This window comes from Motacilla alba, chromosome 2 (genome assembly GCF_015832195.1).
Source record: "Motacilla alba alba isolate MOTALB_02 chromosome 2, Motacilla_alba_V1.0_pri, whole genome shotgun sequence".
Lineage (NCBI taxonomy): Eukaryota > Metazoa > Chordata > Aves > Passeriformes > Motacillidae > Motacilla > Motacilla alba.
In genome coordinates, this window is record NC_052017.1 from 33,936,495 (window position 1) to 33,954,464 (window position 17,970).

A 17,970-nucleotide genomic window follows, 5' to 3' on the forward strand; every position below is an offset into this window, starting at 1 on the left:
TTTCTTGTTTATTTACATAACATGTTAATTTGGTGGCTAGCACTGCTATTAGCTAAAGTTAAGCTATGTCTGAATAAGGGTCTTATTTATGCCTTTGTGTAATATGCAAGAAAAGCCCCTCCTTGAAAATTTCACGTACCTTGTATTTTAGAAGACTTTTAAAATTTGTTTGCCTTGAATATTACATTGCAAATGTAACTATCACATACAGTGTGCTGCTTGATCTGTGAGGGGAGGGGGAGGAGAAGGGGAAATCAGGTTCAAAATGTGTGCCGTGTCTTTTGTCCTACTTCTCAATTTACTGCTGCTTTCATATGTCATTTCTTCTTTTTCACACTACTGTGCTGAGGATGGAGGCAAACTTAATGCATTGTAAAATAAAATAAATTACCAGCAAATATTTATCTGTTTATTTTTTTTGCATTATCATCTAAGATTAATGACTGTCTCCATTTCAAAAGTGAAAATATTTGAATGCTTCTCCCTTTTAAACAAGGAAAAAAACATGCAAAAAATTTGCATAATTAAAAAGTGCATCATTCAGGAAGAGATTAAATTAAAATCAATGTATTATTTCATACCAGGTATCAAACATGCTTCAAAAATCCAATCTGGAACTCGCCTACATACAAATACAAGTTATTTCTCTTGGAGTAACTAGGAGAGGCATTAATCCCTAAGTCTCAATACTCCAAAATATTTGCAAATTACTTGAAGTATTTTGCTGTAATTTTTTTTCCAATGTAGTCATACATTGGACCCTGTTACATTTTAATAATTGATTGCAGACATGGGATGAAATGTTGGCCCCACTGAATCCACGGGAGTTTTCCTATTGACTTCAGTGAAGCCAGGATTTTACCCATGGAGTTACATCAGTAAAACACAACAAACCTGATTCTGTACTTCAGCTAAAATAAAATCCAGGGCATATTCTGTGTTACAAGAATGAAAGCAAAGCTGTACCCTTTCTAAAAAAGGTTTTGTGCATCTATATGATTTTGAATAAATGAATGTTTTTGCACCTGTTGGGTTAAAAGCAATAAAAAGTAAACCTGCTGTCGTTGTTTTGGAATGTGTATCTAATTTTATAATACATACCACAGTAGTTCATCCTCCTAGATTAAAAAATTGCAAGTTTAATTTTTTTTTGTACACAAGTAATATAATCTCTAAGTCACATGTGGAAGTACCATGTAATTTATATAGTCATGATGTCAGCAGTATATTATGTAAGTTCTTAGTGGCAGATGAGATTTAGTAGTGCAGACTGATTTTTGTTTCACATAATGTGACTTTTGGTAACTTTTCTCTTGAAAATAAGGTTTTTCAATCCTTAGGTCGCCATGGCTTTTTATTTCTTCCTGATAGGGCTGTTACTTACATGTGTCTAAACAAAATAATGCTAGAAAAATTACTGACTTTCCTGACTGATGTTTGTGTGAAATGCTGGCAGTGCTGCATGGCAGCAAACACTTTACTTCTCTTGCTGCAATATCACAATTACGAATTTTGCAATTACATGGGAACTGCTGGGATTAACCCTCACCATCTCTTTCTCAGTTTTTCAGCTAGAAAATAAGGCCAAAATTTGATTTGCCCTGCAAAGCTTATCTAAGCAGACTATATAGAGAACAGTAAGAATGGTTGTGAATCCACAAACTGTGGGAATCTCCATTACAACCCCTCTTCAGCCCTCATCTGCAGGCTAGAAAATGAGCCCCTGACAGTCCACACTGCTGCCATAGAGTACCTGCACATTCTCATGCAAAACGTTTTCTCTCATTCTGTTTCCAGCAGCAAAACCCAGGAAGTAAGCAATGTGAAGGTATAAATGAGACATCTTTATAGCACTTTTAAAGGAGGAGGAACACCTTTGTATCTCTGACATTCATGACATCTCCTAGAAGAGAACCAGTAGAAGACAGTCTGTTAAATAAACCCCTACACTTAAAAATGTCTGTAAGATCTTTTTGTCACATGACCCCATTATGTTAATCTGTAAATACAGCTGTAATGTTATTTGATTCCATTAATAATCAGAGATTTGACCAAATGAGACAGATAAGAATTTGTATTTTTTCCTTCTTGTTTAAATACAGTTTCTAAATTAAGCTCTCAGAAACATACAAAAATATTATGTCTTTCAACTCCTTTTTTTAAACCTCATTCTGTTCCAAGACTAAAATAACAACAACCTGCCAACTAAAAAAACAACAATCCAATAAACTAAAACCAACTGAAATCCAGTCAGAGGCCAAAAATCTACCTAAACCTCCATTTATATGGAGGTACTATAGGAGCTATAGTACCTAAAAATTGTTTATCAAGTCAGCTTTCCATAGAATGCACTAAACAATTAAATTATTACTAGGAGTATTCCAACAAACACAGCATTAAAAATGGTAAAATAAATAAAAAAGAAGTCACACAGGATCTCTGTGAAAGAAAAAAACTTTTGAATAATTTTGTCTCATCCCAAAAGACCACGAAGTAATGGTGTCTGAGTACAAAGGAAACAAACTGTTCTTTGAATTGTTGTGAGTGAAGAAGGAAATACAAAGTCTCTCTTTTTGCTCACCTGGAACAGAACACATGGCACATGGCTACAATGAAGAGATCATTCAGGTATCTGGGATCTGACCTGCTTGGAGAACCATTGTGTACCTGCTTGTCCACAAGAGGTGAGGAGTTATATGGCATTGTGTTTCAGAGCTCAGAGAAGATGTATGCCTTGAACAGGCGTCAAGAACCAATATACACTGAGATCAGCAGGAGAGGAGGTTGGTCAAACTGTGCTTTTTGACATACTGGAATCACGCATGAATGTAGCGGGAAAAATAATGAAAAAAGAGGAAACAATTCTCTCTCTTACAGCTCTGGGCCTCCTGTGCATCCTTATTATTGTCACCAGGTTGAGGAGGCCAGCACACACCTTTCTGCATGAATGATCTTCCATTTGGGTATTTTCTGTGGGAAGGGCTGTGCTTCTCCATTATTCTGCTCATTCTTTTTATGTGGCACAAGCATGACCTACAGCTAGCCTTAACTTTACCAAGAGAAAGGAGAAACATGGAATAAAACTGATTTTGGGTAACTTAAGAAGAGTGAAAAGCCATCATTTTAAGTGTTGCTTAAAGCTCAGTTAGATGCACCCAACCAACACATCCTAAACAATGGTTAAAAGCCTGTGGGTCTAGAGCAAGCCTCCTTCCACCAGCTAACTCTGTGGCTTCCCAGTAGTTGACATACATTGGTTTTGTCCTAGAGACACTCAGCAGTTCAGTTCAGACAGGGGAGTTTGGAGTTAAGAGATTTGATGCTTCACAAGCAGCCTTCCAGGAAGTGGAAAAGAAATGGCCAATTCCTGGGCTGTGGCTTCTGCAGCATAGATGAGGTGAAACATGGAGAGCTCCTGCTTGGCTCATCCAACTTCAAGTCACTTTGCCTTTGCAGATAAACTCTAGCAAAGAGAACATGAATTCCCGCTTAGATCCATTTTCAGTGCTCACATAATCTTGTAAAAACCAGGAGGTACTGCTAGGCATCGCTACTTCCAGAGGGCATAGTACTGTGGCAATTAGTTCTGTTATGGGACAAAATGTGGTCTCATGTAAATCCGTATTACCAATGTATGTAGAAACTTCCCCTTGCAAAACATTTTCCTGCTTTGCCTGTACTCCTACTGAGGCCTGGCTCTCTATTTTTGTCACCTGCTAAAACACAAATGTCAGTAAGAAAAAGCGAGACCATCAGATGAATGGGTGAGGAGATGTACGTAGAGCACAGAAATGCAGATGTGACTTGCTTGACATCCCACAGGACTGTTTCACATCCCTGCGATGTATCACACTTCCTTTCCTCTCCAGTCCACTTGAGAAATGATACAGTTGAACAGGAACAGTGCATACCATTTACATTTCAGCTAATTGAACTGTTTTTTAAACAAAAAAAAAGTTTGCTCTTACTTAACTTCTTGTTAACTTTACTTATTCACCAGTTTCTGTCTCAGCTTTAAGACTAATCTGGTACTTCCTAGTAAGCTCCTGAAACCATAGAGAATACTTGGTTCCCTTCACTGATATCCCATTCAGTCGGTTACTAAAATAAGGAGAGGTGAGGTCTAACAAAGATGTAATAATTAAGCAATTGAGCATTTCATAAAAACACCAGAATTACATTTGTTCAGGATATCACTAGGATTATTATATATTAAATAGCATAATTTGTACCTCCTTTTAAGATGCATTTTACTATCACCATGGATTAAAGTATATGTTAAGATCTAGAAATCAATTTTTCCCCTCACCATTTTATTTCTTAGGCTTCACTTCTGTGTAACTAGTGCTGAATTACTTTTTTTGTGGATAGTTTCACATGATAAATGGGGAGATCTGAAGTTTTAGTAGCACATAAGGAGGTGAATAAATTACTGTTCGATTAGACTAAAAGATATTGCTGCAAAGTACTTGTAACAAGATAATTGCAAGTGCCAGAGCTGAGAGTAGCGCTCAACACTGGCAGAAGCTTAGTTAAACATGTAGTTAATGATGTTATAGGAAGAATGGGTATGTAAAATATTCAACTCTACCAGCAGTAAATATTCATTTTATGTGACAGCAATAGTGACTTGCTGAGACTGATATTTGACATACAAAACTCCTATAATTATTTTAATATCTTTACTTCCCAATGATTTTAATGATATGACAAAGATTTTAGGTGTTTGCTGAAACAGCACTACTGTCATTTACTATCCGTCAAACAAAATGTCATTCTAACTCATATCACTTCAAATGTCTGAGTAGTTTTAATACCCATTAAACTACTGTTGCAAAGAGTGTGTTATTTTCAGGTTTTATACTTACAGACCAAAACTGACAAAGACGTATACGGTAAACATTTGTTAGAACACACAATACAGAAAAGCATCTAAGTTGGGATTTTGCCATAAGAAAAAAGCTTTTATAAAAGCCTGAGTACAAAAATAAAAAAGCAGCGTATGACTTTGTACCTTTAAATTAGTTTTTGAAAAAACAGGTAGTGCCTCATGGAGTTGATTGCTCAGTACTTTTCATTACAAGTTTCTTCAATCTCTTAAAAACATTGCCAAGTTTTGAACCATTCACGATGGAGTTTTCCTGCCCTAGGCAGGAGTATTTTGGAAAGCTGCTTCCACAATTCAATCACTCCTGAACAATATTCCATAAAAAGGAAGTTTCCTTGCCTAATATTAACCCATATTTCACAAGCTGGAGTTTTTTGTTTGGTGGTGCTTTGCTTCGGTTTGTTAATTTTTTTTTTAAACATATAGTGCTTTTGGAACAGGAACCTGAAGTTCCGCAGAATGATCATTTTGCTGTTCCAGGAGGTGCCTTTGATTAGCTTCTAAGATTTGTTCAAATTTGTCCCCCATATAGAGCATGTTCTCAAGTTACGGCTTGTCAGCTGAGCTGCGGTAACTGACTCTGCGTACATTCCTCATTTGCCGAGTGGAATATGCTAATTCAAACCACCTTTAGAGGAGTTCATATTAAAGAGTTGTTCTTCACAGTGACAGCACACAAGCAGACATCAGCTCAACTTGAAAGCAGCAACTTTGCAGGCAGAGGAGCGTCTCTTTTACTATCAAAATACCACAGTTTAAATCAAGAAAGAACTTGGCATTTACATTTTCTCAATGTCCCTTCTCTGCTCAGTGTTCTCAGGCTGAAGGCATCGACACATTTTCTTCTCTGTGAACCGCTCAACCACCAGGGATTAAAGTGAGCATAGAGCAAAACAAAGCTGCATCTCAGTGCTCCTTTTCACATCCCCATTCAGAGATCAGAAGAGTCGCCATAGAACAGAGAGAAGGTTGGTAACAGGCAAAAGAAAAAAGGAAATAGAGAAGTAAAGAGATGGAAGAGGGAGGAGAGCAATAGAATCTGAGGGTGGCAAGTGAAACAGATGTTGGGCATGGGGAAAAGCAATAATATGTGACACATATTGCAGCAGATTTCAACCTCAGAGGAACCGTTGACATTATTCTCTACTCATTTTCCCCCCCAGGACTCCAACTCATTTCAAGAGTCTTTCCTCAGGCCCTGAGACTCATATCAGGAACCCAAAACCTCTCTGGCTCTCCTGTCAGCGAAAACCAAGGTAACCACCTGTCAAAGCATTTGTCACCACCCTCTGTGGGGCAGACACACACAAAATGCTGTCACAAGCTGCCTGTCTCTTTAAGTGGTAGAGATCTGTCCAAATATGTATGTGGCAGGTAAATCTATTGATCTGAATAAAGGGGTGGTCCTGTTCATCTTGCTTTTAGTATCTTTTTTTTTTTTTTGCCACCACTGAATCTTACTACAGAGGTAGCCAGTGGATTTGGGCCCTGTTGTCCTTGAATGGCAACCTGAATTCTCCACTGCCATTTACAGTTTGGTCTCATTGAGAAAACTGGAGAAAAACCTCACTGCAATCCCAGGAAAACCCATCGATCAGCCACAGTGCCAGCTGCATGTCTGTGAGAAGTGTGAGTACATAAATTGCACGATGAAACCTCAATGAGAGATGCAGAGCTGTTTCCTGCGCTTAAATCTTTTTGTCATGGCATTAAAAACTGCTATGTTTGTGTACGCTAAAACCCTTCCCGTGAGACAGAAATAACTGCAATTATTAATTTAGTCATCTGTGTAGTTTATAATTCCAGGATGTTTAGAGGTAAGGCACTTTGCACTTGCTGTGCAATTTCCAAAGATAATACCTGACAAAACGAAGGCTTACAGTGACAGCATCATTGAGCTTTATCCTAAGGAGTTAAATGAGTTCAAAACCTATCATCAGTCACTGATAGGATTCGCTTCTATCTGCCTAAATCCTGCATAAAGTGCCAGTGAATTGTTAAAAGCTGAAGATGATAATTAGACAGCCTAATATAAACTTACAAAAGAATGGTATTATTAGGAGTAAAGTGCTGTATTATTGCCATTTGTAAAGAAGTTCCCGATTTTGGCAGTACGTGTTGTATTACTCTCTCCTCTCTTAATGGAATATCGGAGAAAAAAAAAAAAAACAAACTGAGCAAGCCTTTGCTGATTCTGAGACCCTCAAAACACTGAGCTTTCCTTATGAGACATTCCAGGCTTAGGTGCTAAAACACTGCATCAGAATTAAGTCATACCTCCTGGCATGAATCAGCTGCTAAATCCAGTTCAATCGTGTATCTTTGATACAAATCCCTCCTGGATAACTGCGGTGTGGAGTAAGGTGCCAAAGGAACCTCTAGATCCAGGTACTAGAGGCACTGCTGAGGAGCATTAGGCTGAGAGTAAAAAAAAAAATCGGAAAAGGAGGCACTGAAATAGTTACAGAGTGGAACATTAACTTTGTCACCGGCAAGCGTCCCAGACGACGACTCAGAGACGCTGCCAGCTAGATGCAGAATGTTTAAATGTTCAAAAAGCAACGAGACACTCTATTATATGGGTTAAGATTCTTTGTGACTGCGCTGCTGCGGCGCCGCTGGGGTTCCGCCGCGGCATCAAACCCTGCCAGGCGGACCCCGGGCACACCTGGGCAGGTGGACAGCGGCGCACCCTCGCACCCTCGCAGGGCTGCAGCTCGAGACGGAACTTTCCCTCCCTTCTCGGCCACCGCGTTACTCCTTAAACATTTTCTAGATAAAGAAACTCAGGCAAACAAAAAAAAAAAAATCCCGAAAGAGTTCGGGGCTGCAGGACCCGAGTCCCAGCTAAGCGCGGGCCTCCCCTGCGGCTGTCACTCAGCAGAGGCTCCGCGCCTGCCGGAGCTCGGCACGGACAGGAGACCCGGCTTCCCCTGCGCCCCTTCCCGGCCGGGCATCGGTGCCGGACCCGCGGCTGCCCGGGGCGCGGGGGGCGGGCCGGCGCTGCCAGGCTGACTCACCCGCGCTCCGCCCCGCACCCCGCGGGGGCGGCACCGCCCGAGGCCGCGCCCCCGCCCCGCGCTCCCGGCCCCCCCGCCCGGCACGGACCGCAATGATTTAGAAGTTCAGGAATCCCACGTGACGTCACGGAGGGTGATGTAATGCTTCTCTAAATAGAACGTATTGTAACCGTCCCTCAGTCCAACGTGGTTCCTCCGGCCGCGCTGCCGGTCCCGTCCCCGCCGCGCCGGGCGGTAAGTTCCTAAAAATACGGGGCTGCCCCGGGAAGGCGCCCGGCGCGGCGCGCCCCGCAGCGCAGCCCGCACGGAGCCGAGCGCAGCAGCGCAGCAGCGCCGGGTGCGCGGCTGGGGAAGGGGCAGCCTGCGGCTGCAGGGGCTCTTCTCTCCGCAGCCGCATCTGCTCCGGAGGCGGCAGCGCCGGTCTCCGTCGCGGGCGCGGGGTCCCGCCGCTCCCGCGTCCCCGCCGTGCTCGGGGAGAGGGGCGTGAGCGACCCCGCGTCCCGCGGAGGGTAGGGCAGGGCAGAGCGGCGCGGGCGGGAGCGCAGGGTCGCCGAGACGCGGGGAAGCCGGACTCCCCGTCCGCACTTCAGGGAGTTTAGGAAGTCTGCGCGCTGCTTCCCGGGACGGGATGGGGATGGGATGAGATGGGGCGGCTGCCGCGGAGCGCAAGCAGCACCCCGCTGGTGCTGCCCGGAGCGGAGCGAGCGGGTGGGCAGCTCCCGGCGGAGCGAACGCGGAGTCCCCGCGCCCGCGGCGGGCTGGACGGCTCCCGGCGATGACAGCTCGGCGGAGCGCCGCCCCGCCATCCTCTCTCCCCGCCGCCCCCAAAACTTCTGGATAAGTTTCGCGGCGGCGGCCGTGCTTCCCAGCGAGCCGGGAGCAGCCGGCGGTGGCCGCGGAGTGGTGCGCGGGGTGGTGCGCGGCCGCTTTCCCCGTGAGACACCCCGGGTGCCGGGCTGCTGCCGGCCCTTACGTCATGCTGCGGGCCGGTGCGGGGCTGATGCTCCGCTTCTGATGCCCTCGGGTGCGGGGAGGGGGCGAGTGTTGACAAGGTGCCCTCTCTGCAGCCTTCCTCTCCCTTTACAGCCCCTCTACTCCGCTCATCATTCCCCCCGCCCCCAGCTCCGCGTCCCCCCGCTACTGTCCTCTCTTACAGGGGTCTCTCTCTCCCCAGCGAAGTTTTCAGGACGATAAGAGCTGCAGGAGTGTAAGGGGAATACTTGCTAAACTCTGCCTCCTCTATTATTTATGTCCGAGCATGGTGAGTGATCCTTCATCTCCAGGGCTCAATATAAGCTTTATAATTGGAAAGAGAGAGGTAGTTTCAGAGATGGGGGTAGGAATAAAGGAAAATGAAATGTCCATATGTTGTTTGGTTTTTCTTTTTTTCTTTTCTTAAATCCAGACCGATAGGAGAAGTGACTTAAGCAGCAAGATTAGAAGATTTCCATATATTATCAGTAAGAAACAGTGCTTAGCTAGATGAAATTGAAGCTTGAACAGAAGAATAATAATTACTGTGAAGCATCTTAACTTGGGCTTTTCTTGAGACTGCAGTTTTTAGAGAAATATTCACCCGCTGGTGTGCACCAGACTTTCCTTGTCTGGCCATTTGGACAAGCAGCAGTGCGTCAAGGAACAGTGGTGTAGGAAAACTTTCTTGTAAGATATATGCAGGAATAGTCCAGAAACTGGACTGAAAGAAAATTGAGAGGTAGAAAGTCAGAGCTGAATGCAAAAACGTAGGGTAATTTGTGGGAATTTTGCTGAAGGAGGTACGCTTCCATAAAGGTACTGTTTATTTTCAGTATAAAAGTGTACAGTGGTGCAAGTCCCTGTGTCCCTCCTCAGTGTTTTGTAACTTTCATGTGGCGAATGCGGTTGTCGGTATCAAAAGCTGGAAATTCTTCATAAAAAATGGCTAAACTCCTTATTTGTGACTTCTTAATCCTAAAGGGAGCTGTACAGGTCGCAAAGCACTAGGGAAAAGTGTGATTAATGATCAGTGATTAGTGATAAGTGATTAGTGGTTTTATTCAAACTGTTACCTCTGACCAGAAGCACACATCAGAGGATTAACAGGCTCTTTAGATAAATGCTCATTAGTGGAAGGGGGAAAGCAAAGATAATAGGCGTGCACACAGGGACAACTTTCTAGGAAAATCATTCCTGTCTCTGGCATAATAAGCTCTATTAGCAGAAAGGCTCTTTAATTTAAAGGTTGCTTTTATCTTGTAAATCAAAGATAGATGTAGAAGTTTGCTGTGCTATTATAGCCTAAATTTTCCCATATCAACTAGATGTGGATTATCTCAGTAGTGATATTTTATTAAAAAACCCCACACCACAATTGAATCTGTAAGAAACTGAACATTCCCAAGAGCTAAAGCCCTGCATCCCGAGGCATCTGCTCCCAAAGCCTGCTGCTGGCAGCTGACTAGATGGCGCAGTCCTGTTGTGAGCGAATGTACTCTTCTGGGTTATGAACTTAGCAAGTAGCAGCTTGCTAGGTGTCCTTCAACACTTACAACAAAGTTGATTCTGTGCTCGGTTGGAGGCTAGACAGTGCTATGAGTTTGTAGTCACATTTTCCACTTCAGTTAATCTAGGGAGTTAAAGGCTGCTGGAAAAATTAGTCTCATTTACTGAAAGAGATGGTGAGAGAAAGAAGAGAATGAGAGAGGGGCAGATAGCTACAGCCCGGGACATAACTCTTGATTGCACTGTTTTGTACTGCTTGAATGAAGTACAGTTCTGATGGCCCTAATTAATGAAGGCTGGAAGCTCTTGGGAGATTTTCCCCCAGCTATAACTGGCAAAGTGAGTCTTTTTCTTTTTTTTTTTTTTTTTTAAATAAGTCACTAAAAAAGAAGGAACAGTTGGTGTGGTGGTTGAACAAAACAGCTTGGACCTGACTGTGCTTTACAGATTGTGGTAAGGAGCCTGTTTTTATAATAACTAACCAAGGATTTTTCATTACTCTTAAATTATATATGGCTTGGGAAGAAGTGGTATCTACCGCTGTCAATAGACTTGGGGGTTTCCTTTGTCCCATTAGCTTGCATAGGATTTATGTTTGGTTTCAACTGTGGAGATCATCAAAGTTTCAAAACTTTAAAAGAAACACTTGAGTGAAACAGGAAATAGAAATAATGAACTTATGGCATGAAAAAGAAATGGCTGTAGTCTCCTATTGTTACATCTTTAATTGGAGACTCTTAGGAATAGTTGGGCTAATGTTTGAAATCAAAAAGTTTTGTAATAGCATATAAAAAAGGTAATAAGCACTGTCTGCCAGTCATGAATATTGGATGGCACTTTTCCAGGATTTAAAATTGCAATATTTTTTATAGTTTACACATTTAGAACAAGTGGAAACCTTTCCCCCCTTCCAAAACACCCATTTATAGTTCAGCTTCAATTTATCTCACTCTTCTGCTAATTTAACCCAGGGAATGTAAGGGGAAAGAAACCATGTATATACATTTAAAGAGGAGATAGAAGCGAGATTGTACATGTAATTTTATTTATATCACCACTTAGCAGAATGACTTACACAGATAAAGAGTAATAGGTGCTTTTTAAATTTGATATTCACTTCCTCATGCTGAGAATCTAAAATGTGCTGCAATCACATTTATCCTGTTCACTGCCGAGGAATATTCTGTAAAAGATCGTTGCTGTGAGAGCTGGAGTTCAGTCTGGAGTTGATAAGAGAGAGGTAATCTCCCCGTGCCGTCAGAAGGCAGCTCTTACATACTAAACCTTTCAACTCTGTGTGGGCAGAATCTCTCTGAGCTCAGGAAGGCTTGCGGGATGATTTGAAACTGGGTTATTAACTTGTCTCCTTGTGGCCCCCTCTAAAAACCTGTCTCTGTGCTCCTAATCAGGGTATGAGGATCTTATAATTAGAAGAATTCTTACAAGGTAACAACCTTGCTTTTAAAACAATTTCTTTAGTCAAGGACTTTTCCTCTACTTTTTGTCACCCCGTGTCTCTAATTTCTGTCATTTATAGTTAACTTCCTGGATTTCCCGTAAACCTGTTGCTTTGAGGGTTTATACCTATGTTTATGTATCATTAGCTTTAATTTTAATTCCATGACCGTCTTTCTTATAAACTCTATTATGAGAAAACTATTTCAGGACAAGATTTTGCAATAAAAGAAGAACAAAACTGTTTTTACTTCAAACATTTAAAAATTATTATTAACGACCATGTGATTTATTATTGGAACAAAGTGGATTTTTTTCTCAAGGCCCACGAACACTGATTTTTCTTGTAACTTATTGCAGGAATACTCTACTCAGCAGACGCAGTTGCTGGAAAAGCAGATGCATAAAGCAACAAGTCTTTCAGTTCTGCTTCACAGGTCTAGGTGATTCTTTTGCTTTGATTCTGTTTTGGTTATCTCATGCTAATCAAATTAGTAGGCAGGCATATATAACTAAACTGGCCTTTTTGGCTTAATCTTTCATATGTAAACTTTCATTGATACAAATACATAGGAGTCTCAGTGGAAATATTTAAAATATTTTGAGATGCCGTCAGTCCTAAGTACTAACTTCAGGGCCGATCAGAGAGCTTAGTAGGTCACTCTGCAATATCTCAAACAATTTCTGTTGATTTGTCTTCTCTTCATGCTGCAAGCTACTCAAACCCTGTTCCCCCCTCCTCCATCCCCATCCACCCGTATTTCTTGGTAAATTATCTCAGCAAATGATAGTGCTCCAGAGCTTTTAGGGCTCTAGCCTTAAAAAAGAACTTTTAGGGCTTTTGCATTTCTCTGCCTTGAGAAATGATTGAAGTTGATCAAAAATTTAAAGCATTTAAAGTTTGGAATAAGATCTATGAAATCATATTTTTTCCTCTTACCAAAAGTCATATTATTATGCTAATTTACAATTCTGAAGGTGTAGTATTCTCTAACACAGACAAAACAGTGATCTCAGACAATATGTTACCATGCTGGATTTTAACTTTAGCTATGTTATAGCATTAAGTACAGAAATTAACTTCTGTAGACTTGACATGTAAAAACAAAATCCTGTTATGGAAATATTTTTTTGGTTTGGTTACATATACAATAAAATAAATTACTTAAATAGTCTCAGGTGTACACAACAAGCACAACATAACATACACAAAATTATTGTTTTGGATATGTGATGAAAGGCCTTGTTGAAGCAGATAAGCTCTTGTGCTTTTTTACATCCGTGGCGCTCTTGTGTTAGTTTGTGCTCTGATTGTTTTGCTCCTGTTATGGCTCACGTTAATGGGGCAACATTGAAACTCTAAAATAATATATAATCTACTATTTTTTACTAAGGTGTTATTTTAGTCTGTAATTAAAATCACCGAGAGTCAGCATTTCTTTACTAGCCGTTGCATGGGAAATGCAGGTGTTATTTGCCCTTAGAGAGTTAGGAAAGGTTGGTTGCACTGGTTTGTAGGTTTTTAGGTTGTGATATCAAATGCTATTTCATAAACACAAAGAGATTTTCCAAGGATTTTGCTGAAGGCTGTAGGATTTTCAAAGTAAAACATTGAAAGCTTACAACAATTTCCTTAGCTTAAAAGATGTTTTGCTTTTGGTTCTTGTTTCCGCCTTATACTTTTTTGAGAATTTGTTCAAGAAGCCGGTCCCACACACTACTCCAGAATAAATGCCTTGAAACACTGTCACCAGCAGTGTTTGTGTAGGTGTGTGGTTTTAATAATCTCTTCCTTTGAGACAGCTTATGTCACTGTCGTGCCGCCCTGCCTCATAAGGTGATTTTAAGGCATGGTGCGAAGCCCCGCTTGGCCAGAAGGCTCCACTTTGTGGGTGATAAAAATGGCAACGTCTTTAGAAGAAGCCAGAAGGAATGAGATTTGAATTTAACTGGGGAAAAAAACCTACAAATCCTCTCTTACCAGCTGATTCTACTTTTCTTTAGCTCTGAATGTTTTCATTGCTCCTACTGGGGTACTGAGACCTCTCTGCTAGTTCAGGCATTGGGCATGGTTTGATCTCACCTGCAGCTTTCTACCACACATAAATTCTACATATAGTTTCTACTGCCTTTTTAACCTTTGCAGGGTTTTCTCAAGCAGCTTGCTTTTCTCTCATCTCAGCTTCTTTCCTTCCTAAGGGCCTTGTCTTTGTGTGCCACCACTCACCACACCATTTCAATGCAGTTGAAATGTCTGGTCCCAATCTCTGTATGTTTGTGTATTTTAATGTTTTCTGTCCAGGGGTGTACTGAGTTCAAACTAGCCATCCTTAAATACACTGCCTAATGTTAATACTTTAGAAATATGTAATTAATTTGGCTGATCTTTCCTCATTTAGAGGAAGCTGCCTTTTTTTCCTGTTTACTTTGCAGGCTTGTGCCTTTAGTTACTCTGTCATTGCATGTAAGGCAGCATTGTTGATCGCCACCTTTTTCTAAGCTGTTTGCAAGTACCGAGGAACTAATTTGGCTTTTCAGGGAAATCAACCTGGACCAGTGACTCCTAGATCTAACATCTGAGTTGTTTTTTTGTTTTTTTTTTTTTTTCCTGCTGGTCTCATGTAAGGAATGCTAGTTAATATGCTCAACACAGGGGGCTCTATAGCATAATAAACAGAATCTGAGATTGGATTTGGGATGCACTGTATAGGAGCAGCTATAACAGTAAGCAATTAATTGAGATGTCAGTGTATTGTACTCCCTCTCTATTTTTTTCCTTTTCTGTGTTTTAAATCTTTCATTTCTGGAGTGCTGAAAATACTACCTGTAGAGTAATATTCTGCCTAAGTAAATGCTCCAACATATGGATGATGATATTAGTAGGTCACTTGGTCATGCACTGATGCTGCAAATCAGCTGCCAGTAATTCAGTCATGGCTGAACTAGTTTGCAATCATTCCCAGTCCAAATATACCTCTCACTTAACTTTTCAGAAAACTTTTATTCAACAGCAATGCTCTGTTATTAGGTGCAGAGCTTTAAATTATGAATGGCCTCAAGTTGCACCAGAAGATGTTTAGCTTGCATATTAGGAAAAATATCTTCACTGAAAGGATTGTCAAGCCTATTGGAATAGGCTGCCCAGGAAAATGGTTGAGTTACCATTCCTGGAAGTAATTGTAATTACAGGATGTGTAGATGTGGCAGTTGGGGATATGGTTTTGTAGCAGATTTGGCAGTGTTGGGTTAATGGCTCAACTTGATGATCTTAAGGGACTTTTCTAACTTAAATGGTTCCATGATCCTGTAATGGTAAATCATACCTCCATAGGTACTAATCTGAATTAACTTCAGGCAATTGGTTTGGTTACATTGGTTTTAGTTCTGGTATAGTCAGTGAATGAGTTTATCACAATTCTTTTTTAAGTGCCCAGCAGGAAATCCAAAGGTGACCTGAGTGTGTGATGGCAAAGAGCCTGAAATTGTGCTTGTCCAGAAATGGTACAAATAAAGTCTGTATTAGAAATTTGGGTTTGTCAGTATCTTACTTATAGGAAACTTCTTTTCTCAGGATGGTTGTAAAACCTAAAAGTGGAGCAATGGAGTAGAAACAGATAATCAATTGCTTTGTTCAGTATTTGGTTAGGAGTTTGTGATAATTTCAATTGCAACATCAAGTTCATTTTATGTGACATAAAAAAAAAAAAAAGCTCATTTTGCTGGTGGTGACTTGGGCATGGGGGGAATTGCATTTGCATATTTTTCTTAAAGGTTGAGGAGATCAGGATCAACATCTGTAGAGACTTCCATAATTTTCTGGAGTGTGCAAAATGAGGGAAGAGATTCTGTAGTTAAAAACAAGTTAAGGAATTTTCCTTCTTTTCTTACTTCCATATCCTTAAGTGTACCACTGCAGCACTTAAAAGTTGTTTTATATCTCTAATTAAATAATGCCAGTGTAAATTTCTTTTACTGGATGTGTGACAGAAAAGTATTTTTAAAAGGCAGTGGGAGAACAAAATGAATGATGTAAAACTTAAACTACTTTCTACAATTCCTGTACTGCCCTTTCATTCTTCAATGCTAGTAAAGCAGTACATGGACTCAGGCATGAAAATGGGTTAAATTCAAGTAATTGGTGGTTTATCACAAAAAGTGAGAGAAAGCAGTAATCTAACTATTTTGATGAGAATCTTTAAAAGACAAGCTTCTGTAAATAATTTGCTATGAAAGTAGAAAGGATCAAAAGAGCCATGGGTTTTATGACTGGGTAAGTAGAATTACATTCTTGTGGATTTAAAAAATATCATAGTAGAGCCTAATTCTCCACTCACCCTGATACAAATCTGGAGCAACTCTATACAAATCTGTGGAGTTACCAACTGCAATAATACTCATTGAAAAGAAAATTAGATTCACGGGGTCTATTCTGAACATAGCCTATCAGTTGTGCGCTGTGCAAATCCCATTATTAAAGTAATAGCCTTACATGTCACGTTAAGGACGGCTGTTTCCCCAAGATGAACATGTTTGCAGCTCTCCTCATCTTGTGGCTACTTTTTAAGGGGGCAGGGGGATATTGAGAATACTTATTTTCTGCTCAATTAATATTCCTTCCGTGCACTCTCCTTCCTCTCACGCGCTTTATGTGTGGGTGCGCAGTCTGCACTCTCCATCATCTATCTGTCTGTGTCTCTTTGGCTGTGACAGTCACCACTCTGGCCTCAGGCTTGCACAACATAGATGAAAAGCCCACCAAGATTTTCAGTTAAACATGGCAGGATATAATTCTGCTCCTAAATACGATGTGCACTTTTCACGATTAATGATGCAGCTGTGAATTGTATGTAACACCTTGGACTTCATTTACATTTTATATGTGGAGGTTTTAGGTTTTCTTTCAGTATTTGAAAAAAAAGAGGCGATAGAGGGCGAAAGAAGCGAGGAGGCAATGTGGCTCGGCAGTTTTAATAAATTGGAGTATTTGTCTGCAGCACTGCAGAAAGCAACACCCAGGACACTCAGGCGTCTTGCATAGCTCCCAAGCTGGCCTGAGAGTGGGAACTCTGAGTGAAGTCTTTGAGAAATGGGGGGAAAAATGTCATCACTGCCTTAGCTGCTCCGATTTTGTTTTTTAAACAGCAATAAACAGAGAATTTTGAGTAAAGAAAAACATTGTAAAGAGTGATAAATAGACAGTGTCCAGTGTACAACACACGCTTTGCCCAGCCCTTATCATGTACACTTACATGCTTCCAATTTTCTTCATTTGGCCCAGCATACGTGGGGCAGCTCTGTTTCTTTTGAAATTGGTATAAATTGCTTGACTTCTCTGAAACTTTGTGGAGTGAGGGTACGGCCCATGGTTGATTATTAATGGCAAACAAAGGGAATCTTCTGTGTATATTCTTTTGTGAAAAGCTATAACAAATATTTTTAGGCCCTATAACCACTCTGGTGTGCAAAGTCTCTGGATCCCTAACAATCCAGAGGTTAATTTATAAGAAAAAAAAATGAAACAAACCCACAACTATTATTTCATTGCCAAACATTTTTAAAAAGCACTATTTATGTAGGCCCTATATAAGCACACATTGTTTTATGTTCCTTCTGCTGGCTTTGCGTTTGACTAAACCATTATTCTCGAAGCGCTGCTGTGCTGAGATCATCAGTGATGATGGTGTGAAAACAAACAAGTTTTAGCATGAGAAGTCACTATATAATTTGACAGGGAGGTTGTCAGCACCAAAACATCTACATTCATTTCATTTCTGGTCAAAGCAAAATAAAAATCAGATGGTTAATGGGGAAAAAATACATTCTTAGGAGGAAGGGAAGGGGATTGAATCTAATTCTGCAAGGTGCCATGTCAATCTCAATTTCCACTGAGGTCAATGGTTGCTTAGGGCACTCAGGGACTAGTGTCATTGGGCCCCTTTTCTGCAAAGTTTAGTAAAACTGCTGAGATGAAACTTAATTCTTCATTAAGTCAAACTGCTAACAAGTTCTTGGGAGTAAAGCTCTCTTTGTTAAAAATCAAGATATGCTTCAGCTCTTCAACAGAGAGCTAAAAAATATGTGTTCTAATTCTGTAGCCTTCAAGGAGTCCTTCAACATGAAGAATTC

The 17,970-nt window shown here is 40.9% G+C and overlaps 1 protein-coding gene across 9 annotated transcripts in view; it reads left to right on the forward strand.

Annotated features, from left to right (window-relative positions):
• Window positions 1-2,569: 2,569 nt before the first annotated feature.
• The window catches only part of CREB5 (cAMP responsive element binding protein 5), a 262,858-nt gene continuing 247,457 nt past the window's right edge, over window positions 2,570-17,970 (forward strand). The window contains exons 1-4 of one of the 9 annotated variants that reach the window (XM_038129981.1): window positions 2,570-2,684; window positions 5,700-5,856; window positions 6,052-6,144; window positions 6,423-6,517. In XM_038129981.1, coding sequence (XP_037985909.1) covers window positions 6,503-6,517 — 15 coding nt within the window. In that variant the 5' untranslated portion in view covers window positions 2,570-2,684; window positions 5,700-5,856; window positions 6,052-6,144; window positions 6,423-6,502. The other 8 variants (XM_038129980.1, XM_038129987.1, XM_038129985.1 and 5 more) reach the window with 8 other exon arrangements.